The sequence below is a fragment of the Neoarius graeffei genome, chromosome 21 (genome assembly GCF_027579695.1).
Source record: "Neoarius graeffei isolate fNeoGra1 chromosome 21, fNeoGra1.pri, whole genome shotgun sequence".
NCBI lineage: Eukaryota > Metazoa > Chordata > Actinopteri > Siluriformes > Ariidae > Neoarius > Neoarius graeffei.
This window is the reverse complement of record NC_083589.1, coordinates 24,262,469-24,287,644: the sequence shown is the minus strand read 5'-3', so window position 1 is coordinate 24,287,644 and position 25,176 is coordinate 24,262,469. Positions and strand designations below refer to the sequence as shown.

The following is a 25,176-nucleotide window of genomic DNA, read 5'->3' as shown; positions in this document are numbered from 1 at the left end:
GACACAGGGAGAGATTGCATTAAGTCTTTTAATAAGGGATCATTTCAAAATTAGTCCACGGCACCTCCGCAGAAGACTGGCCCGGCTTCGTCTCTACCGACGGAGATACAGTGATCCAGCTGAGATCATGAAATAATTGTTTTGTTTTCTCGAGATCACGGAATAATTGTTTTCTCGAGATCTCGAATTAGTTGTGTTGTTTTCTCGACATCCTGAATTAATTATGTCGTTATCTCGGGATAACAAGGTGAATAAAAAAAGATTATATGAAGGGCCTCTCGCGGCTTCCGTAAGATATCTTATATCTTATACTTATATCATAATATCTTATGCCAAATTATTATGGCATGTTACAAAAAAATAAAGAAAAAAAAAGTCAGTCTCCAATTTACGAGTCCGAATGCAGTTAACGCACGAGTCCGAGTCCAAGTCGAGTTACGAGTCCTTAAAATTAGGGCATGAGTCGGACTCTAGTACTGCAAGCCTGCCTTGTTTACACTCGGTTGTTTCTTTGAGTATCAGGATTATATCCAGATGGAGATAATTTAAAAAAAAAAACCTTACGTGTAAATGCACTTACTGTACATTGACACACATGATCACTGCATGCTGATTTACATGATGTTCTATTTGTGAGATAAAATAGCATGAAAAGTCCCAGTTTCTAACGTTTATAAAACAAAACTAACATGAAGTGTAAAGAGGTACTGCACGCTAAACTGTGCTCTCTGAGCTGGAAACGAAGTGATGTAACTGTACTGTGATGAAACGCATCAATACTGCAGTTAAATCCTCCCGAACCCTTCGAGGCCGATGCTGACGTCGAGTCGACTGTTTGGTACCGCTCTACGTCATGAAATTTTTATTTAAAAAAAAAAAAAGACTGTTAACGCCCTTTAATCAGAGGTGGGTGGCCCACCTCCCCCAGCCCCACCCTTCAGAGGGAGTCTGTGAAACCACACCCATTTTCAAATACATGCTGATCGAGACTCGCCGTTCAGAAGAGTTTTAATAGTCCACCATTATCTGTATCTGCGGAGACGTCCACAAGCACCGGTGGTTTTCTCCGCCTACACAGACGGTCTGCGCCAGCTACTCAATCCCAGGAGAAAAAAAAAACCTTGAATTTCAATGTTCAAGCGATTTATATTGTCTCTGCTGCCCATAATTTGCTGCAAATCCAATTATTAAACCACAAAGCTGTCTTCGATTCGGGTCATGACCGGAAGCGGCGCCATATTTGTTGGTCGAGTCTCACGCTCTGATTGGCTGAGCGTAGCCGTTGCGTATGTAGTTATGTTACAGAGCCAGGCAGCGTACTACACAGGGGAGCTGAGAAAGCCAAGCACACACACATCTGGAGGGAAATTTCATACATATTTTGCAAGTGTTTTACAGGCAAATGATGAGTAATTTATTAGCCGAGAATGCACCAGAAGGCATGTCAGTTTCAAAATTTTGCCGCTGCAAATTCCATAGCCACCTACTACTTCTTTTTTTTTTAGCCAGCTACTTCAGGTTTTCTGGAGAACCCTGATCTGTATCGTTGACATTAGCGGGATGTGAACCAGCTCAACTGTGTCGTTTTTCGTACACCACAAAAAGAAATTTCCAGAACAGCTCCCTAACCTGTACAGTTCCTCAAACTCCGCTACATCATCCGAGTTCACGATTCTTCTCAGCACCGTGGAACTTTCCGGCAAACTGTTTGTCCAGTGTAACTGAGTAAGCGAGCTCTCTCAACTATCGGGCTTTCTCAGAAGTCCTGAGCAGCTTGTTTATAATCTGTTGAAGAACCTGTCGAGAGTTTTATTTACGAATCGTTTTGACGCGAGCTAAAACGTTGTCCGCGTATTGTTACGGATTAGCAATAAAATACACAACTCTGGAAGATCCATCTCTGCGCATCTCACTGAAACTCCGAGCGTTTATACTCGAGATAAACTGAAGGTGTGACGTGGCTCTTGATGCTCCCGTAATGTTTCTAGCTAGTTTCTTGGCACGATACGCACGTTTGTTAAAGCGTAGTCGCCTAAGCCGGTTACATTTTTAGTTAACTGATGTGATAGTTCGCCGAGACGAAATGAGTGCTACACAGACACTCACTTCCTGTCACCACGACACGACATGACATTTCAGAACACAGATTCCGCTTTATTTTTGCTTGTTTTTAAATAAAAAACTCACTTCAGATTTCATCCTGCTATGTTTGTTTTCGCAACCAGGAGGCTCGGCTGACATCAGAATGAATTTTGTCACACACACCACAAAAAGAAATTTCCAGAACAACGCCTCAACCTGTACAGTTCCTCAAACTCAGCTACATCGTTCAAGCTCACAATTGGTCTCAGCACCGTGGAACTTCCCGGCAAACTGTGTGACCGAGTAAGCAACAATCAGTGTTTATAGCCAGCTAATATATATTTTTTTAGCATATTTACTTCAGGTTTTTTTTATGTTTGTTATTTTCCATAAAGAAAAGGTCACAGAGACACTATCAGAATCTGCTCCGAAAGGTTATCTGATATGTTGGTTAGAACATGACCACAGATGTACAGAAATAGGTCTAAACAAGTTTTCTGTTCTGTTCTTATTTCGGTACTGAGAATCATACAGAAATCATATAGAAATCATATTCCTGGTATTTATTTCTACTTTTACCACTCTATGTACTATAAGCCAGTATCTCACTGGGCTGCGACTAGACCCCGAAGCCGCCGCCAGGCGCCGCTAAAACCGCCATTTAGAATTTGAGCCGCCGCCAGCCAATAATTTTGTAAGCCAATTTGAGCCGCTATCTAATAAAATTTGGCTGAGCCACTAAGAATTGTGTACATCAAATAATGGGTTTATCCACATCATGAGCTACAAGAAAAGTGACACAAACATGATCAACTGTACACACTAGTAGTAACACAATAGAGACGTATAGGCATACACTGAAGAGATTTAGAACTGATATCACAGCACAGAGAGCCACCACAAGCTTGCCATTGTGACTACCTGTCTGGCTTCCCGCCCCTCACACCGTTACCACGATACACTGGGGAACCCGGGAACCCACCCAGAGCATCAATCGACTCCGATATTGACGAGATGGCTGCATTCTTTGCCGCTGCTGAGGGAAAGTGTAAAGGTATTTTTTTTGGTTTGTTTGTTTGTTTCACATACTTCGAGATTGATAAAAAAAAAAGTACTCCACCACTCTACTTTCATCATAGTAAGATAGCTGCCAGTCCTTCACTGGTCATTGCTAGTGAGAGTAGATAGCTAGATGCCTTCCTCGAACAATCCAGATTAGCTTATTATTAGCATTGAACTACAATCTTGCTAGATTTATATTTACAATGAAGTAAGAGACCAGGGGACCTGTGGTAATTTGCTATTTATTCCCCCCATTTGTTTGATCCGTTCGCCCGGATATATGCCACACAGTGACGTCCAGTATCAACCATTTGTAGCCATAAACATTTTGGTGGCTGCAGCAGCCATTAAGGTTTTGGCTGAGTCAGCTAGCCAGCCAATAATTTCATCAGCCAGCCATTATCCTGAAAACAAACGGCTTCGGGGTCTAGCTGCGACAGCTTGCGACAAATTGCGAAGTCATTCGCGAGAGAGTTTCAAACGTGTCTTGAAACATTCGCGGGGCTTCTCAAGTTCCTCGCGTGAGTCGCAAAGTGTCGCTCCTTCGTCGCTGAAATTTTGAGCACGTTCAAAAAATTCGTGCGACAGAATCTCTCTCAAAATAGCCACAAATGCGTCGCTGGTGTCGCAAAGCCGTCACGAACCCTTCTCAAGTCAGTTTCCGTGAGGCTTCCTCTACTTCCCTGCCTGCCGAGGGAAAGCCGGGCTGCGGCAGCCTGCGACTAGTTGGAGACACAACAATTGCGGTAAAATATGCGAATATCAATTCAATGTGATTCCAAGTGAAAATTGTTGCTAATTCGCGTATTTTATCGCAATTGTTGTGTCTCCAACTAGTCGTGGGCTGTAGCAGCCCAGTGAGATACTACCCATACACTTACTATACGTGCTTTAATTGATGCTGCTGATCTTGATTTTGTTTATTTACAGTGGTGCTTGAAAGTTTGTGAACTCTTTAGAATTTTCTATATTTCTGCATAAATATGACCAAAAACATGATCAGATTTTCACACAAGTCCTAAAAGTAGATCAGGAGAACCCAGTTAAACAAATGAGACAAAGACATTATACTTGTTCATTTATTTATTGAGGAAAATGATCCAATATTACATATCTGTGAGTGGCAAAAGTATGTGAACCTTTGCTTTCAGTATCTGGTGTGACCCCCTTGTGCAGCAATAACTGCAACTAAACGTTTGCGGTAACTGTTGATCAGTCCTGCACACCGGCTTGGAGGAATTTTAGCCCGTTCCTCCGTACAGAACAGCTTCAACTCTGGGATGTTGGTGGGTTTCCTCACATGAACTGCTCACTTCAGATCCTTCCACAACATTTCCATTGGATTAAGGTCAGGACTTTGACTTGGCCATTCCAAAACATTACCTTTATTCTTCTTTAACCATTCTTTGGTAGAACGACTTGTGTGCTTAGGGTCGTTGTCTTGCTGCATGACCCACCTTCTCTTGAAATTCAGTTCATGGACAGATATCCTGACATTTTCCTTTAGAATTCGCTGGTATAATTCAGAATTCATTGTTCCATCAATGATGGCAAGCCGTCCTGGCCCAGATGCAGCAAAACAGGCCCAAACCATGATACTACCACCACCATGTTTCACAGATGGGATAAGGTTCTTATGCTGGAATGCGGTGTTTTCCTTTCTCCAAACATAACGCTTCTCATTTAAACCAAAAAGTTCTATTTTGGTCTCATCCATCCACAAAACATTTTTCCAATAGCCTTCTGGCTTGTCCACATGATCTTTAGCAAACTGCAGACGAGCAGCAATGTTCTTTTTGGAGAGCAGTGGCTTTCTCCTTGCAACCCTGCCATGCACACCATTGTTGTTCAGTGTTCTCCTGATGGTGGACTCATGAACATTAACATTAGCCAATGTGAGAGAGGCCTTCAGTTGCTTAGAAGTTACCCTGGGGTCCTTTGTGACCTCGCTGACTATTACACGCCTTGCTCTTGGAGTGATCTTTGTTGGTCGACCACTCCTGGGGAGGGTAACAATGGTCTTGAATTTCCTCCATTTGTACACAATCTGTCTGACTGTGGATTGGTGGAGTCCAAACTCTTTAGAGATGGTTTTGTCACCTTTTCCAGCCTGATAAGCATCAACAACGCTTTTTCTGAGGTCCTCAGAAATCTCCTTTGTTCGTGCCATGATACACTTCCACAAACGTGTGTTGTGAAGATCAGACTTTGATAGATCCCTGTTCTTTAAATAAAACAGGGTGCCCACTCACACCTGATTGTCATCCCATTGATTGAAAACACCTGACTCTAATTTCATCTTCAAATTAACTGCTAATCCTAGAGGTTCACATACTTTTGCCACTCACAGATATGTAATATTGGATGATTTTCCTCAATAAATAAATGACCAAGTATAATATTTTTGTCTCATTTGTTTAACTGGGTTCTCTTGATCTACTTTTAGGACTTGTGTGAAAATCTGATGATGTTTTAGGTCATATTTATGCAGAAATATAGAAAATTCTAAAGGGTTCACAAACTTTCAAGCACCACTGTAAGTGCAAATCAATACGAAATATTTCAGGTCGTTAAAACATGACGCTCAAATTTAAATGTGCGACAAACACACTTGTTTGATCATACAGACATGGCAAAGCTGAAACTGTTGAGTAAGAAAACTTGGTGGAAAATCCTTTTTTTTTTTAAACAAACACATTTGGCCGTGCAAAACTTTGATGAGTAAGAGCCATTGTTTTGTAGTAACAATAAAAGGAATCCTGTAGTCTGATTAACCTGACCTGATAACCAGCAGAAGCCTCACTCTACATCGTGAGTCTCGTTTTCTCGCTACATTCTATTAATAAACGTATTTTTATAGATGTGACCATGTCACCAGGAGCGACACAAATATTCAGCTTCACAGGCAAACTGACTTCATAGACGCTTAATTTATAGCCACCAGGATGTGAAACTTCGATAGAAAACATGTTTTTTATTACAGTCATGACTCAGAGTCGAAACCTAAAGTGATACTTTTGCCATTTGGATCAGTATCTGTAACGAGCCGTTCGAGAGCCTTGAGTGAGACACGTCATTCTGACGTCAGCCGAGCCTCCTGGTTGCGAAAACAAACATAGCAGGATGAAATCTGAAGTGAGTTTTTTATTTAAAAACAAGCAAAAATAAAGCAGAATCTGTGTTCTGAAATGTCATGTCGTGGTGACAGGAAGTGAGTGTCTGTGTAGCGCTCATTTCGTCTCAGCAAACTATCATATCAGTTAAGTAAAAATGTAACCGGCTTAGGCGACTACGCTTTAACAAATGTGCGTATCGTGCCAAGAAACTAGCTAGAAACATTACGGGAGCATCAAGAGCCACGTCGCACCTTCAGTTTATCTCGAGTATAAACGCTCGGAGTTTCAGTGAGATGCGCAGAGATGGCTCTTCCAGAGTTGTGTATTTTATTGCTAATCCGTAACAATACGCGGACAACGTTTTAGCTCGCGTCAAAACGATTCGTAAATAAAACCCTCGACAGGTTCTTCAACAGATTATAAACAAGTTGCTCAGGACTTCTGAGAAAGCCCGATAGTTGAGAGAGCTCGCTTACTCAGTTACACTGGACAAACAGTTTGCCGGAAAGTTCCACGGTGCTGAGAACAATCGTGAACTCGGATGATGTAGCTGAGTTTGAGGAACTGTACAGGTTAGGGAGCTGTTCTGGAAATTTCTTTTTGTGGTGTATGAAAAATGACACAGTTAAGCTGGTTCACATCCCGCTAATGTCAACGATACAGATCAGGGTTCTCCAGAAAATCTGAAGTAGCTGGCTAAAAAAAAAAAAAAAAAGAAGTAGTAGGTGGCTATGGAATTTGCGGCGGCAAAATTTTGAAACTGACATGCCTTCTGGTGCATTCTCGGCTAATAAATTACTCATCATTTGCCTGTAAAACACTTGCAAAATATGTATGAAATTTCCCTCCAGATGTGTGTGTGCTTGGCTTTCTCAGCTCCCCTGTGTAGTACGCTGCCTGGCTCTGTAACATAACTACATACGCAACGGCTACGCTCAGCCAATCAGAGCGTGAGACTCGACCAACAAATATGGCGCCGCTTCCGGTCATGACCCGAATCGAAGACGGCTTTGTGGTTTAATAATTGGATTTGCAGCAAATTATGGGCAGCAGAGACAATATAAATCACTTGAACATTGAAATTCAAGGTTGTTTTTTTTTTCTCTCTCCTGGGATTGAGTAGCTGGCGCAGACCGTCTGTGTAGGCGGAGAAAACCACCGGTGCTTGTGGACGTCTCCGCAGATACAGATAATGATGGACTGTTAAAACTCTTCTGAACGGCGAGTCTCGATCAGCATGTATTTGAAAATGGGTGTGGTTTCACAGACTCCCTCTGAAGGGTGGGGCTGGGGGAGGTGGGCCACCCACCTCTGATTAAAGGGCGTTAACAGTTTTGTTTTTTTTTTTAAATAAAAATTTCATGACGTAGAGCGGTACCAAACAGTCGACTCGACGTCAGCATCGGCCTCGAAGGGTTCGGGAGGATTTAACTGCAGTATTGATGCGTTTCATCACAGTACAGTTACATCACTTCGTTTCCAGCTCAGAGAGCACAGTTTAGCGTGCAGTACCTCTTTACACTTCATGCTAGTTTTGTTTTATAAACGTTAGAAACTGGGACTTTTCATGCTATTTTATCTCTCAAATAGAACATCATGTAAATCAGCATGCAGTGATCATGTGTGTCAATGTAAGGTAAGTGCATTTACACGTAAGGTTTTTTTTTTTTTTAAGTTATCTCCATCTGGATATAATCCTGATGTTAACAGTAAACTGTTAAAAACAGTTTGCCGGAAAGTTCCACGGTGCTGAGTAGGGCTGGGTATCGCAGTCACTTTCCTAGATTTCGATTCTTAGGGTGTTAAAGGGGAACAGAGGGCAATATATAGAGTAAATATAACAATAAAACACACATTAACGAACCTTATTCAAGACTTACAAAAGTTTTTTGTTCTAAGGTTGGAAAGTTATAGTGTTTTGAAAGTAGCTCGAGCAAACTATTTCCGCAGTTTGAACAGCCCGCCATGATATTAATTTTATCCAATCAGAATGCACGTTCATTTTCTCTGCGTAACACTCATGACGTATGTATGTGCCCAGTTGTGTTGGCTCATTGAGGTTGGGAATAGCACGTGTGAAATACCTGTTTCTGCCTCTTGCGACGATTTCGCAAGTCCACGGGTGGCGCCTATCTCATTGCAGCAAATAAATTCTGCTGGACTTGTGAGCAACTCCACGTTACATTTTCCGCACGAGCACCACGCCGTGTCACCTGCACGCAGACGCTCTGCCCCACGCTCGCCATGCCCATGGTCAGCATCAGTCTCATCCTCGCCGTCATCCGAGCTTTCTTCTCTTATTTCATCACCGGAGTCGAGAGTACCTCTCCTAGCTATTTTAAGTTCGTTTCTTAAGACAAGGATTTTTTAAGATGTTACCTTGTTGACCGTTTCGGCGAGAATCTTCCGCCTTCTTCAAAACAGTCACCAGTTGTGTCCTGGGGGAGCGACCTGACAGCAGGAGGCGTGAACTACCTGTCAAATTGGGCGGGACGTTCACGTCTCCGTAGCGTAACATCAGCTGATAAGGCACGTCACCACTCGACATCTGGTGACTGTTTTGAAGAAGGCGGAAGATTCTCGCCGAAACTGTCAACAAGGTAACATCTTAAAAAATCCTTGTCTTAAGAAACGAACTTAAAATAGCTTTAATAGTTAGACATAATGAACTTCCACTACATAGTACCTCTCCTAGGTTCAAACTGGTACCCTTCTAAGCCATAGCCTGCTTGCAGTGTGTCTTGCGGGATCTCTTCGTATGATTCGACAGAGCTGTCGCTTTCACTTGATGCGCCCGACGCCATGATTACACGCTTATCTCCTCTATTTCGGAGAGTTCCACTAGTGCAGTGGGTAGCGCTGACGTCACGGTCTTTTAAAAATGGCGACTCTTGTGCGGTTTAGCGTATAAAGTATTATATTTACAATTACCAAGATGTTTCGTTGTTTTCTAGTATATAAATTTGATAGAATACTTAAGAATATGTTACTTTGTCACATCAGCAACTGTATATATTCTATTTGGTACCCCTTTAATTTGATTAATCACGATTCGATTCAATCTGAATCAATTCAATCTGCTCTTAAATAATGAAAATATCTCCATACAATACGTTGGTTTTATCAAACTCTTTGTCGTTTTAAATTTGAAATGATTCCACACGTCAGATTTCATTTGAGACGGCTTGCCGAGCGGTGTTTTCCCTGCCTCAGCCATGGCTCTGGCCTCAGCCATTTTGTGTGCGTGCTTGAACGTCACGACGTACGACTGCGCAGCTGCGTCATCACGCACGAGACGGCTGAGGGAGGAAAATCACACAACACACGAGATTGTGTTGTGGGGGAAAAAAAAAACTCGATCTCATGCCCTGTGAATCGATAGTGCGAAATTTAAATGAAATCGATCCAAAATCGATTAAATCGATTTTTTTACCCAGCCCTAGTGCTGAGACCAATCGTGAACTCGGATGATGTAGCTGAGTTTGAGGAACTGTACAGGTTAGAGAGCTGTTCTGGAAATTCCTTTTTGTGGTGTACAAAAAACGACATAGTTAAGCTGGTTCACATCCCACTAATGATAGTGATGCAGGTAGTTTTAAAATACTAAAATTGCAAAAAAAAAAAGAACAAAACGAGGACACGTCCCCAGTAGAAATCGGTGATGATCGATGATGTTTCATTCCATACGGTCAGAAAGCTAATAATTACAGCTTGACAGTGTGTGTTGGAGAAACAGCAAGACAGTTAATTCAATTTAACACGTTCTTAGATGGCGGCACGGTGGTGTAGTGGTTAGCGCTGTCGCCTCACAGCAAGAAGGTCCGGGTTTGAGCCCTGTGGCCGGCGAGGGCCTTTCTGTGTGGAGTTTGCATGTTCTCCCCGTGTCCGCGTGGGTTTCCTCCGGGTGCTCCGGTTTCCCCCACAGTCCAAAGACATGCAGGTTAGGTTAACTGGTGACTCTAAATTGACCGTAGGTGTGAATGAGAGTGTGAATGGTTGTCTGTGTCTATGTGTCAGCCCTGTGATGACCTGGCGACTTGTCCAGGGTGTACCCCGCCTTCCGCCCGTAGTCAGCTGGGATAGGCTCCAGCTTGCCTGCGACCCTGTAGAACAGGATAAAGCGGCTAGAGATGATGAGATGAGATGAGAAACTGAACTGAAACCCATTTTCACCTGTGCATTGCATTTTTTTTTTTTTTAATCCATAAATGGTAAAGTGTGAGTGTGAATACGCTAATTCACGATTATACAAGTCTCAGCCCAGGGCTCCGTTTTCATAAAGCCCTCACCTTTGATCCACTCGCGTTGAGGGGTGTTTGATAAACGACAGTGACCTCCCTGTCTACGAAACGCAGTGTTCTTGAAGCGTCCAGAGCTAGTTGGATAATCCATCCCTACTCACGAGGGCCCTTGGGAGGCCTTAGCAACAGGTTGCCAAGTGACCTCATCCCAGTGCTATCTGTCTCAGTCCAGCCTTGAGCCTCCCTGTCTCCACACACACACACGCAAACATGGACACACTCAAAAAAAAAAACAACAACAACAACCAGGGCTTCTTTGTTTCCTCGCTTTAATTATAGCATGTTTTCTCTTCTTTGGTGCTCGTCCGATGCAGAACGAGATGCAGTGGCGTGTAAGGGATGCTTCGGGGTTGTGTAATGCCACAACTTGAAATTGAAATGTTGCTCAATCGGGGATGACATTAAACCCAGAGCGATGTCGTCCTGTGGAATGCATGAGAATCCTGAGATAACGGACAGAAAGCGAGAGAGAGTTTTTTCTGCGCCGATAGCATTGCAGTTGGAAGACAAGACGCTGATTAGTCTAGAAATTTCACGTTATACGGTATAAACCACTATGATACGAGGTATACTGTATTTTCCTAAATGTCGCATGGTCCTAAAGGATCAGGTTTTGTCACCCAGTGCATATTTTCCCCTTCTTTCAAGTGCCTTAATCTTGTCCTTTTCAACATTGAGACGCTTCACCACCGATGGACGCGACATTAATGGCGTCTCCGTTCGCCTCGCTAGTTGTTGTTACACGAGCAATGAAGCGAAGGAACCAGGAAAACGAGCTCGTGTGCACTCTGTGACCTTGGTAACCCTGTATGGAACGAACGTCATGTTTAGACAACAGCGATTTCATCATGTGCAGCCGACGAAGGATTTTTCTCTCCTCCCACCTCCACTCCGAAACGTCTTGTTTCTCCAGAAACACGACTCTTAGTTTTGATGCAACACAGCTGCATAGCTGTCATGCTGTGATACCGTTTCATCCCCGACACAGATTATTTTCCAATAGCAGCACACCCCGATGTGATTCATTCCTCTTGGACAGCAAATTTCCCATGATTCTAGTTCTTCATTTATTAACGAGTGACGCGTGTTTACTTTTACATACACGGTTCATGGGGCCTTGGCGTGTAACCGTTTGCACGTCGTAAAACATATGAGCTCCTGTGAACAAAATAACACAGTAGAACTACTATAAACCTGTCGTTTGACTTTCAGCCTGGCCTGGGCCCGCCCATCCTAAGTGTGACGCAACACGAGGGCCTGTTGCGAGCTTAGTCTGGCCAGGCAAGCTATCTACAGCTCTTCCAAGCTCCCGAAAAATCGGGAGCCAGTCAACTTTGAGCATCTCCAACGGCCCTGGGTAGAGGCGTGTTCAAGGCACTGACGTAGTAGAACTGCGACCGGAAGCCATAGATTGTTTACAGAATCTATGATGGAAGCGCTTCATTCACTAGAAACATTACGAACATGGAGCAGCGGCAAGCCTTTGACACAGCAGTAGATGCTGTATTGAAAGCATTCAACGGGAAGTTCTCATTGAAAACGGAGCAAAGAGCAGCCCTGGAGGTATTTATCTTCTTCCTGTTACTCAAGCAGTTTCCGTCGCGTCACATACGTCAGAGGAAAGAGTGATGTGATTGGTTTAAGCTTCGTCACAGCCTTTTCTGGCTTCGACCAGTAGGCATTTCAGGGAGGCGGGTCAACCACGCCTTTGGGAAACGGTTGGGCTTAATATCTTTGCCAGACCAAATGCTCGCAGAGCTTTGAAGTCGCGTTAGCCAGACTACTTTCAGCCCACACCGCCGTTAGAGACGGTGTCATAGCATCGTTAATTGTTAATTCATTCGTATTCTGACCAATCAGATTCGAGAATTCGACAGTGCTGTGGTATATCCAGTTATTTTTCTATCCATGTTCACTGGATATGAGCAATCGCACGCTCTGATTGGCTACTCTACTACTAAGATATCAGCTCATATACCGTGAGTAGAGAAAAACAAAATGGCGGAGCGTGTTGCCGAAGCAACAGAGGACGAACTAAAAGCTCTACTCGAAAACAAAACCCTAAAAAATCTCATCTCATCTCATCTCTAGCCGCTTTATCCTGTTCTACAGGGTCACAGGCAAGCTGGAGCCTATCCCAGCTGACTATGGGCGAAAGGCGGGGTACACCCTGGACAAGTCGCCAGGTCATCACAGGGCTGACACATAGACACAGACAACCATTCACACTCACATTCACACCTACGGTCAATTTAGAGTCACCAGTTAACCTAACCTGCATGTCTTTGGACTGTGGGGGAAACCGGAGCACCCGGAGGAAACCCACGCGGACACGGGGAGAACATGCAAACTCCACACAGAAAGGCCCTTGCCGGCCACGGGGCTCAAACCCAGGACCTTCTTGCTGTGAGGCGACAGCGGTAACCACTACACCACTGTCCCGCCCTATACGCGTTTTATATCAAAATATCAAAACAACTCACCTTCCTTGTAGTCATTTCGAAGCCGATGGAGTAGCGCTTTTTTGTCCCTGTCAAGTAAATATTCGGCAATATCGACTGACATGCATGGTGGCCACAGCTTAAGCCCTTGGGCTTCGTCCAACCACCCGTCGGTTGTCTGCAGAGGGTCGGGAATTTGTTTGCCTTCAACTGTCAACAAGGACTTGTAGTCGTTTTTGACAGCTTGTCTCTCCTCATCCTTCGTTAAAACGCATGGTAAGTTCTGGACTGATGCTGCATAGGCAAGGGCAACCAGTTCTTCTTTACGTTTTGCCCTAGTGCCAGTCGTGGTCTTGGTTGTCACAGGCAGTCCACGACGACTGCAAAACCGTTTCAAATCGTCAACTTTCCAAAGTTTAAACTGATCTAAATCGGAGTTGTCAATACTGCTTTCCGCCATTTTGAAGTGCTGTTTGGTAGCCAAAAAAATTAGCGATCCCATCATGCACTGCACGGGCCGAGATTCGCAATTCGCTTATAGTAAGAAAGCACTTGTTCACGAATCGTCTTCGAAGGGTTATTTAGTACTAATGGACACATTTTGTTTCACAAGTGTAGCGTAAAGACTCGAAAAGAAAATTAAAAAAATTAAAGCGAGCAGCAGAAGTTTGATATGTATCTCAATATATCTTCCAAAAAGCTCAAAAAAACTTGCAAAACCTCTCATTTGACCTTTCAGAAGGACCAAACAAAAGCTGTGATAACCAAAAGGTCCATTTTCTTAAAATAAACACCACTTATTCTATATCGAATCACACCTACAGTCAATTTAGAGCCACCAATTAACCGAACCCGCATGTCTTTGGGGGAAACCGGAGCAAACTCCACATAGAAAGGCCCTCGTTGGCCACTGGGCTCAAACCCAGAACCTTCTTGCTGTGAGACAACAATGCTAACCACTACGCCACCGTGCCGCCCAATTAGTTAGAGATTTAAGGTTTATTTAACTGACTGGAGATCAGTGTGAGGCCGAGTGCAGGGAAAAATCCTGTATAGAGCCGCACCAGCTCGAGTGGCTTCATCAAACCTTGAAAAAGGACAACGTGTGCTGCGGAGATCTGATCTGGGATTAAATGTGCGTGTACCGAGGCCTTGCTTGTTGCTAAATATATGCACACGGAGGGCGTAGATTGTTTGTGCAAATGTATTTGCTTCTCTTAGTTGGAGTGTCTGGAGTGCATAATGAGTCTGCCATGAATATTCAAGAAAGCTTTCATTTCACATGTTGTTTGTGGGTTTAGTTGATAGATCATTAATTAAGCCTAGAGACGTGTGTGTGTGTGTGTGTGTGTGTTAGTAGTCTCTGAGCAATTTAAGTAAGGAAGTAGGGCGGTATTATTGCTTCTTTAATGCCCCTTTTCCACCAAAGCAGTTCCAGGGCTGGTTCGGGGCCAGTGCTTAGTTTGGAACCGGGTTTTCTGTTTCCACTGACAAAGAACTGGCTCTGGGGCCAGAAAAACCGGTTCCAGGCTAGCACCAACTCTCTGCTGGGCCAGAGGAAAGAACCGCTTACGTCAGCGGGGGGGCGGAGTTGTTAAGACCAACAACAATAACAAGACCGCGAAAGATCGCCATTTTTAAGCGATGAGAAGCCGCAGCTGTACAAACGCGAAGTCATCCATTATTATTATTGTTGCCGCTGCTGCTTCTTCCGCGTTGTTTTTGCTTCGATATTTGCGCCAAGGTTTATGCAAACGTAGCGACGTAACTGACATATACAGCGACGTAATGACGTATACAGCGACATAACTGACGTATACAGTGACGTAATGACGTATACAGCGACATAACTGACGTATACAGCGACGTAATGATGTATACAGCGACATAACTGACGTATACAGTGACGTAATGATGTATACAGCGACATAACTGACGTATACAGTGACGTAATGACGTATACAGCGACATAACTGACGTATACAGCGACGTAATGATGTATACAGCGACATAACTGACGTATACAGCGACGTAATGACGTATACAGCGACATAACTGACGTATACAGTGACGTAATGATGTATACAGCGACATAACTGACGTATACAGTGACGTAATGATGTATACAGCGACATAACTGACGTATACAGTGACGTAATGACGTATACAGCGACATAACTGACGTATACAGCGACGTAATGATGTATACAGCGACATAACTGACGTATACAGCGACGTAATGACGTATACAGCGACATAACTGACGTATACAGTGACGTAATGATGTATACAGCGACATAACTGACGTATACAGTGACGTAATGACGTATACAGCGACATAACTGACGTATACAGCGACGTAATGATGTATACAGCGACATAACTGACGTATACAGCGACGTAATGACGTATACAGCGACATAACTGACGTATACAGTGACGTAATGATGTATACAGCGACATAACTGACGTATACAGTGACGTAATGACGTATACAGCGACGTAATGACGTATACAGCGACGTAATGACGTATACAGCGACGTAATGACGTATACAGCGACATAACTGACGTATACAGCGACGTAATGACGTATACAGCGACGTAACTGATGTATACAGCGACGTAATGACGTGGCTCCGCTTAGCACCGCGAGCTATGGAAAAGCAAACTGGTTCTCAGCTGGCTTGCAAGTTGAACGAGTTGTGAACCAGCACCAGCCCTGAACCAGCCCTGGAACTGATTTGGTGGAAAAGGGGTATTATTGGAGTTGAGTAGAACAGTGACTAAGCTCACCAGTTACACATCTACTTTTAATATATGAATATAATAATAATGATGATTATGTTTGTATTTGGTGATTAATTCTCACTCCTGGAATTGAATCATTAATTTTAGTAGAAGATGAGCGACAGCACCAATGGCCTGCATTACCGCCAAACTGTTTTCGTGTCACTGGACACAACACATCATCACTGTTGGATCAACCAAAGAACGAAGCGCTCTCGGTTGCCAGTAAAAGTCAGCAGGCCGTCACGACGAGTACATTCACCTGAACAAAATAAATCAAACACGTCGAGTTTATACAGAGAGGATATTACACCGCGTCGCGAAGATACGAAGTTTATCTTCGAGTGCTGAATATATTCATGAGAACGAGCGATTTATTTTTCAACGCGAGAAGATAAATGTCATATCTTCACTCCACCGTGTAATGTTCTTTATGTTACACGGACACATCCACACAAAAAAAAAATACGCAAGTTAATCAAAAGAATTTGAATTCTGAACCGGTTCGCCATTTTGACAACATGCGGGGGAAAACCGTGGGAGTGACGTCATCGGAGTGAAATATCAGGAATGATTATACATACAGGACACTTTTTCGATGGACTAAAAACATGTGTCCTATTCCCTTCTAGCAGGTTTCATTCATTTGGTTTGATAGCATGCGATATTGTTAGCATATCGCTTATCCTATATGTATTACGTCACTTTACCCAATGGAGAATGAGCATGCAGTATTGTTAAAATATTGCACATTGTCAAGGCAACATGACGTTACACGTCGGAGACATAAAACTTGCGCTTTATCGAGTGACAATTTGTCAACAAGCATGGCCACCAGGATAATTTGTTAAATACGGAAGATTTTGAGAAAATTTTGGCTGCCAGATCGCCATGTTGTGTGTAGCTGTAAATGTTGATTTAGAAAGTAACGAAGTAAGTTACAGAGGGAAAATAATAATAATAATAATAATAATAATATTCAGCTTGACTGCACTAGCGTTGGGCTTCGCTAACACTACACCGGCTGGAAGCTAACTGCACTGCCGCGCTAACAGCACCGAGTCGTGAGTAAGCTAGCGTTGGCCTTTGAGAATGCTGATGTGAAGAGTGTGTGTACAATAATAATAATATTGGCTGGCTTTTTTTCGTGGTATATCAAATATACTCGTCTTTGACTCGTTCAGTATCATGCTAGCTGAATGGAATATATCTGATATCCCATTCAACACCAGTCAATATTGTTTAAATACGCCACTCAGATCCGTGATGTATTTCATATGAAAAATATGAGTTTTTCATCATGAGAAGATAAACTTCATATCTTCAAGCCAACGTGTGATTTTCTTTTTATTATATCGACACATTCGCAAACAAAAAGTCCCCAAATTTATCAAAACAACTCACTCATCGATTTCCTCACGAGTCACATATAGAGATTTATGTCACGGTTTTGGTTGTCCATGTCCCGGATGGAGCGCGGATGAAAAATACGAGTGGCGTATTTCCCAGTAAAACACCCGTGTCTGTATAATCTCATCTCGTCTCATTATCTGTAGCCGCTTTATCCTGTTCTACAGGGTCGCAGGCAAGCTGGAGCCTATCCCAGCTGACTACGGGCGAAAGGCGGGGTACACCCTGGACAAGTCGCCAGGTCATCACAGGGCTGACACATAGACACAGACAACCATTCACACTCACATTCACACCTACGCTCAATTTAGAGTCACCAGTTAACCTAACCTGCATGTCTTTGGACTGTGGGGGAAACCGGAGCACCCGGAGGAAACCCACGCGGACACGGGGAGAACATGCAAACTCCACACAGAAAGGCCCTCGCCGGCCCCGGGGCTCGAACCCGGACCTTCTTGCTGTGAGGCGACAGCGCTAACCACGACACCACCGTGCCGCCCGCCAAGTAATTTGTTTCACAAAAAATAAAATAAGCTTTTCTCTTTTTCTGGTGAGTGTTTAAACTCAACTTGGCTCTCAAGTGGTGCGACAGAAACACGCACGCACGCACCATCACTAGATCATGAGTTCAAATCCCGATGATGCTACACCCATCTGTGGCTAGGAGCCTATTGAGGAAAACTACCTGCGCGGGATGGGCATGAGCTCTATCCTGTCAGTCCGAGTGGGACTAAGCAAATATATAGAAGAGGGCAGATAGCTCTTTCCTCTGAGCGTGCTCTTTTATCGCTGCAGTTTGCGTGTCTCAGAAGAAGCACGGTTAGCCTTCACTCTTGGTGAAAACGTACTACATGTTCATTATGGGTGTGGTCCAGTGGCTGGATCAGTGATGAGAGTTAAAATGTTGTCCTAAAAGATTGTAGAGCGCGAGGTCTTTGCGGCATCCTGCGATCCAAGTTGTCAACTTGTCGTGACATCGAGAAGTCGTCAAAATGAAGAAAGCGCAAAAGAAACTGTCAGCGGCACAGAACAGGGGAAAAGAAAAGATTGAAAAGGAGAAAGTGTGTGAAGGAATGAGAGGAAGAATAGTCTATATGGATGAAAGAGTGCAGGTAGGGTGTAAAATACCACTTCTGTGAAAATCTGCAGAGGGAAGCTTGAAGTTGACACTTTCTAGTTAGCGAACATTAGGTAGGCTAACGTAGTTTAACGAGACGTGGGAAAAGACTAGATCACCCGTTACGTCAGTACATCAAAACTGAATGATGGTGGTTGCATTTAGATTTTGGTCGAACCCGATGCCAGGGTTGATGTTGCATAACCCTTAGTAAACGGGTAGACGCACCCCTGGCTATCGGATGATAGTCGAGAGGTAGTTTACGGGGGGATTCGTAGTAGTCAAGTCAGTTAATTTGTGTTGCGCTTTTAACAACAGACATCGTCACAAAGCAGCTTTACCGAACAATAAACTTTAAACATATGAGCTCGTTTTATCCCTATTAAATTTATTACGTACATCTTTCTGATGAGCAAGCCTGTGGCGACGCTGGTGGGGAAAAACTCCCTCAGGCCACACGAGGAAGAAACCTTGAGAGGAGCCAGACTCAAAAGGGAATCCATCCTCATCTGGGTGATAACAGATAGCGTGATTATAAATAACTCGCTTCTATAACAGTGTCCGATAGTGTCACAAAGTCCAACTGTGCAACCAGGAAATTCATTCTAGTTTTAGCACAAAGTCTGCTTTGTTGAAGTTATAAACTGTTCATTGATGGAAACTTGAGTGCGAAACTGTTCATGACAACCGCAGTCCTAAAGTTATCATGTCAAAACCGTAAGCGTTCAGAACCATCTTCTAAGTGGATCTTTCGACTGTCCATATGGGGCCGTCCTCCACTGGAGCGATGTGACGAGACTCCAGCTAGAAGTAGGGCATCAGGATGGATCAGGCAGGTCTGGAGAGATCGGTGTCACTGGCATGTCAGGATTGATGATGTAGACCAAATCGGAAAAGTTTAGCAACAAATTACAGGATGCAGGAGTGAAAGCACTTTACATTTGTCAAGACTCAGACAAAAACGCTGTTGCTTTATAAACACCACATGAAATACGATGTATAATTAACAGCTATTCCACAAAATCGAGTCGTACATGAGCCGATAGCCGACGAGGTGCGTAGCTACAAGCCATGTATGATGAGATTGAGTCGTCCCAGATTTCACGGCACATTTTTCAGACCATATCTGACGCCACAGTACAAATAACTAGATGTTTATTATCTCATCTCATCATCTCTAGCCGCTTTATCCTGTTCTACAGGGTCTCAGGCGAGCTGGAGCCTATCCCAGCTGACTACGGGCGAAAGGCGGGGTACACCCTGGACAAGTCGCCAGGTCATCACAGGGCTGACACATAGACACAGACAACCATTCACACTCACATTCACACCTACGGTCAATTTAGAGTCACCAGTTAACCTAACCTGCATGTCTTTGGACTGTGGGGGAAACCGGAGCACCCGGAGGAAACCCACGCGGACACGGGGAGAACATGCAAACTCCGCACAGAAAGGCCCTCGCCGGCCCCGGGGCTCGAACCCGGACCTTCTTGCTGTGAGGCGACAGCGCTAACCACGACACCACCGTGCCGCCATGTTTATTATTTAAATAAATAATTTTAAAATCCAACTGTTAATATGTCTGTTACACTGTGAGCTAGTATACTAACTAGTCAGAAAATAGTTGCCAGAAGCAAGCAAGTGGCAAGGTATTGTAGCTCATACAAATCAATTAAAACCAAAATGGTGTTGCTTTATAAACACCACATGAAATACGACGTATAATGAACAGTTATTCCATGAAATCGAGTCGTACATGAGCTGATAGCTGACGAGGTGCATAGTGCCAGTGAGATTGAGTGGAATAACTCTTTGATTCTCTCCACATTCACTGGATTTTGAGAAACGGAGCATTTTTATTTTTTGCAAATTCGATAAATAAGAACTTTATACAAAACGTCCGACAAAATCATTTCCGCTTAGAATGTAAACAAACCTGCGAGCAATTTGTGAAAAATGTTACAATAATAATAATAATTCTTGAAAAATAAAAAAGATACGTTCTTACCATCAAATACTTCTATTCCATATTTTTGGGGGTTTTGTTTTCAAGTACTTTTTATTTCGTCCTCGGTTGATTTTGCAACACGCTGCGCCATTTTGTTTTTCTCTACTCACAGTATATGAGCTGATATCCTAGTAATACAGTAGCCAATCAGAGCGCACGATTGCTCATATCCAGTGAATGTGGAGGGAATAATCACGATTGTCAAGTATCTCAAGGATACAGACTTTGTCCCGAATGGGCTGATGTGCTTGTGAGAAACAGAATTTGGTTAAATTATTAATATACTCTCATTACACATCTCAGTATTGTCCAGGCATTTATGTTTCATTTAGCTAATCTGACTCCTGTGTGTGTGTGTGTGTGTGTGTGTGTTTATCAGTTGGAACTGCAGAATCAGGAAGTGGTGGTCTATGACCAGAGCTCGTCTGACCCCTCCTCCCTGTCATCAGAGGCCTTCCTGAGCGTCCTATTGGCCAAACTCGCGAGGAGTTTCCCGTCCGTGCACCTGCTCTCAGGTTAGCTGTGACCCTTCACCCTCATTACACAGCCATAAAACACACTTCACTTTGACAGCGAGTGAAGCCAGATGAAGTCATTCCCACTTCGCGCCTCAGCGTACAGGGGGAATGATAGAAGAGTCGCTGTAACTAAAAACGCGTAAATACATTTATGCTGTGTTCACACTTATACCGGTACGAAAGTGGTATAATTGTATCGATACAAAGTACACCGGTACAGTTTAGTGCATCTGTCCACACTAGCGAGAAATGTTTGTGGTTTTCTTTCACGGTAGTTGAAATGCGCTTGCGCGAAATGTTTCCGTGGTTACCGAGTAACTTCCTTCTGAGAATATATGGCATCCGTTATTTTGAGATCTCGAGAAAACAAAACAATTATTTCATGATCTCAGCTGGATCACTGTATCTCCGTCAGTAGAGACGAAGCCGGGCCAGTCTTCTGCGGAGGTGCCGCGGACTAATTTTGAAATTATCCCTTAGGCCAAAAAAAAAAAAAAAAAAGTGTGTTTCCGGTAACCCGACCGATTGAGAATTTCCGCGTCGAAATTGCCGACCGTAAAGTTTTTATTACAAATTTCCCTCGATGTTTTAGTGTAAGCGGCGTTAGTTTGTCATAATTTTTTGTTTCAACGCATTCAAGTTGTGAAAGAAACGATAAAAAGTAAAATGTTTCGCCACTTCTATCAGCCCTCCTGCATAAACATGGAAGCGCACTTGTATGAAGGAGGAAGGAAAACTGAGCCGAGCCGCCATTTTGAATCCTCGAATCCTCATTCAAGGCTGTAATGCAAATTGCTTCCTCTTCAGTATACAAGTGCACTTCCATGGCAGGGAAAAACACTACATTTTGCCGCCTATGTAGTCCCCTATTTATACAAATAGGAGTCATTCAGGATTCAGCCATGTTTTTGCTCGGTGTTTTTGCTCGACCCAAGTTCTACAGTAGGCTAGGCTAGGCCGTCTGCTTTTAATGGAAGTAGCCTAGCCTAGGACGTTATTTTCACGTTATTACATGAAAATATCATGAAATAACGTGATAATTTCGTATCATGAAATTACGTGATGTTATGTTATTACATGATAAATACATTGTAAAAACGTGATAACTTTGTTAATATCTTTTCACGCAATTACTTGATTCTTTTTTTAAGATTTTTTTGTTTTTTTTTCCACCTTTATTATTGGATAGGACAGTGTAGAGACAGGAAATGAGCGGGAGAGAGAGAGATGGGGAGGGATCGGGAAATGACCTCGGGCCGGAATCAAACCCGGGTCCCTGGATTTATGGTATGGCGCCTTATCCACCTGAGCCACGACGCCCCACATAATTACTTGATTCTAAGCCAATTTTTTTGAGTGTGGCAGCAATACGCTTCCGTAGATCATAACTCGAACTCTCGCGATATTTTTTTTTTAATCGTTTAAAGATTTAAAACACTTTTATTTTATTATGATGTGTGGTATAAAGGATTCTGTGCCAAAATACTATTTTGTAAGATGTTTACTTGTGTTAATTTTTTCGAACAAAATAAAAAAAAATTAAGAAAAAAAAAACCTTTTTCCTACCTACCGACCTTATTTTAGTATTTCATGTTACCTGAAACACACTATCTTTTTTTTTTTTGGCCTTATTAAAAGACTTAATGCAATCTCTCCCTGTGTCAACCCCTGATCAAAATATTGCCTTATTAGGTGATCGATTATTCCAGACATTCTAATGACCAAAGTTGCGTCTATACAGAATGAGAAATAGCCCCAAAGTCGCATATCACAAGTCTCTTGGCGTACCTGAATGAACCATTTCTCAGCTGTTTACTCAAGATCATGAAATAATTGTTTTGTTTTCTCGAGATCACGGAATACTGGTTTTGTTTTCTCGAGATCTCGAATTAGTTGTGTTGTTTTCTCGAGATCCTGAATTAATTATGTCGTTATCTCGGGATAACAAGGTGAATAAAAAAAGGATTATATGAAGGGCCTCTCTCGGCTTCCGTACGGATGAAACAACGTGTGTGTGCTTTTTGTTGTCAATGTACAGTCTGTATTTCTGGTGGTCATTTATTCAGTCGAATCGTATAAAACGCGCGAGGCAGTTGAGGAAGAAACAAAGAAAACGAATCTCCGTTCTTCACTATTTTATTCAGTGAAGACATCGATTGAGGTGTGTGACTTTGCGCTTGCGCATTATATTTGTATCGATACAGAGCTGCTTCATCTGTCCAGACTACAGCGAAGCGCTACAGTACCGATACTGTACCGGTACGAAACCCATGCATTTGTGGGTTTTGTACCGATACAGTTATACCGCTACAGTACCGGTATAGTTGCTAGTGTGGACAGGTGTTGCGGTACGAAAGTAGTTTCGTATCGGTACAAAATCCCTAGTGTGGACAGGGTATTAGACAATTTCCTCCTGTACATATTGAGTCTCAAAGAAGAGGAGCCTCAAGCCCATGAGAATTCACTACTTTACAGCCTTGTAGACATAACACGCAGAGCACAGGGACACGTTTAACGATGTGTAACGCAACACAGGGCAGGGTCACGAAGTAAGGAGTAAAACAACAATAACGAGCGCTGTCACAAAAACAGCAAACTGTTTATTGTTTGAGCCTTGTCCAATAACTGCAAGTCCAGAAGTGTTTTATTCCTCTTATACCTCGGCAGTTTGTCAGCAACAGCATTTTTTTTTACTATGAAATCAAGCAGTCATACTTTGTATAGGTATGTTTAATGTTGGGAAGGTTAGTTCCTCTTCTATTCCACTTAAGGTTATCGCAGCTGTAAACAGTCGTTCCTTCATCACCCTCATTTTTCTCCTCACAGCTCGTCATGTTACCAAAGACCTCATCTTGAAGATTTCGAAAATAATTAACAAGATAGAAAGGTACAGCTTCATTTCTGGCTGTGACGTAGCGCTGACACTGGAGACTCCTTCCATACATGATAAAGAAGCATGTTAAATACAGTGACGAGGTATTTTCTGTTCGTTTTGGAGCATACTAGTTGTTAGATTTGTAATGTTTTCCTTAAACGTTATTAATAAAGGTGCTAAGACTATTTTTGGGTCTGTATAGAGGACTTTCACTGACGTCACAGGTTTTTGTTTATCACGCAGCGTCCGCCATACTGCCGGGCAAACAAAGAAACAGCCACCACAGTTAATAATGAAAGTCGAGACGACTGCAGTCAGTACAATCTCTCTGAAATGATTAAAGATGTATTTTATACCAGCAGATCGCGTTACATCCAAAAGCTGAAACATGCAGGCATCACAGATCCATGTAATATACCCACAAACGTATTTATTTATTATTTATTCGGCACACTGCTCTCTCTCTCTCTGTGTGCACTTGCTTCAGATTGGATTAAATGCAGAGGAGGAATTTTGCTGTGCTTGAGTATACATGTGACAAAAATAAAGGCTTCTTCTTTTTAATTTGTCCACAAATGTATTTGTTCCACTTGAAAAGTGTTCGGCAAACCAGCTCCCGGATTGGGGACACTACAACATCCTGAACTGTTTAGTATTTGGGACTTCTAAATACACTGAAGATGGGAAAGGATTACAAAAGTACAGATGCCTACCAATATTTCAAGGCAGGTTTCGTGCCGGAATGTTATGGGAAATTCCCCGATAAAGAAAAATACTTTATTATGACAAAGGTAAGCTCAAACGTGGACATCTAACAGTAATAAACAAGCTAGGGCCTAGATCTAGCATATTTTATGGTGTTTAGCCTCGTCTACATTATCAGTACATAATAAACATGCTGCTAGTCGAGCCAAGCAGGTCGACTATTAGGTCTAATAAAATATATCACGTCCAGATCTACATTTTAACGCCGCACAGAGCTTTCATACTGATCTGATATAAAAAGTTCTCCACACGTGGGAATGCTTTATCATCCAGTGTTCCTGTTTAACTGCAGCTCGCCATTTTTCTCATCTTTCTGGGTTCGCCGGGAACTGGTGAAAAGTTAAGCCAGGCTTATCTCCACATCTGTTATTACATCCAAAAGCACTGCAGGTCTCTGCCATTGTTCTTTTAGACATAAACTTGTAGATGTTTACTGAATTTGGCTTACAATCCCTCGCCTACACTTGTGCCAGTCTCTAGCAAACACAAAGCTCACCAGGCAACATGGCCACATAAACAAATCCACAGTTACGATGTCATCACATGAAAGTCTTCTATAGGTACGCTTAAAGCTAAAAACAAGCCCTGTGTTCACCCGAGCGTGCAAACGATACGATACTGGAGTCGCTTGTGGGCGTGTACAGGTCCATCCAGAGGTTTTAGTTCTGATGAGAAAGGGACAGAGGCAAAAT

At 42.9% G+C, this 25,176-nt stretch overlaps 1 protein-coding gene across 1 annotated transcript in view; it reads left to right on the top strand.

Annotated features, from left to right (window-relative positions):
• The window catches only part of dusp16 (dual specificity phosphatase 16), a 65,365-nt gene that overhangs the window by 24,859 nt on the left and 15,330 nt on the right, over positions 1-25,176 (top strand). The window contains exon 3 of the mRNA XM_060902858.1: positions 20,706-20,841. Within this exon, the coding sequence (XP_060758841.1) occupies positions 20,706-20,841 (136 nt within the window). The remainder of the gene's footprint in view (positions 1-20,705; positions 20,842-25,176) is intronic.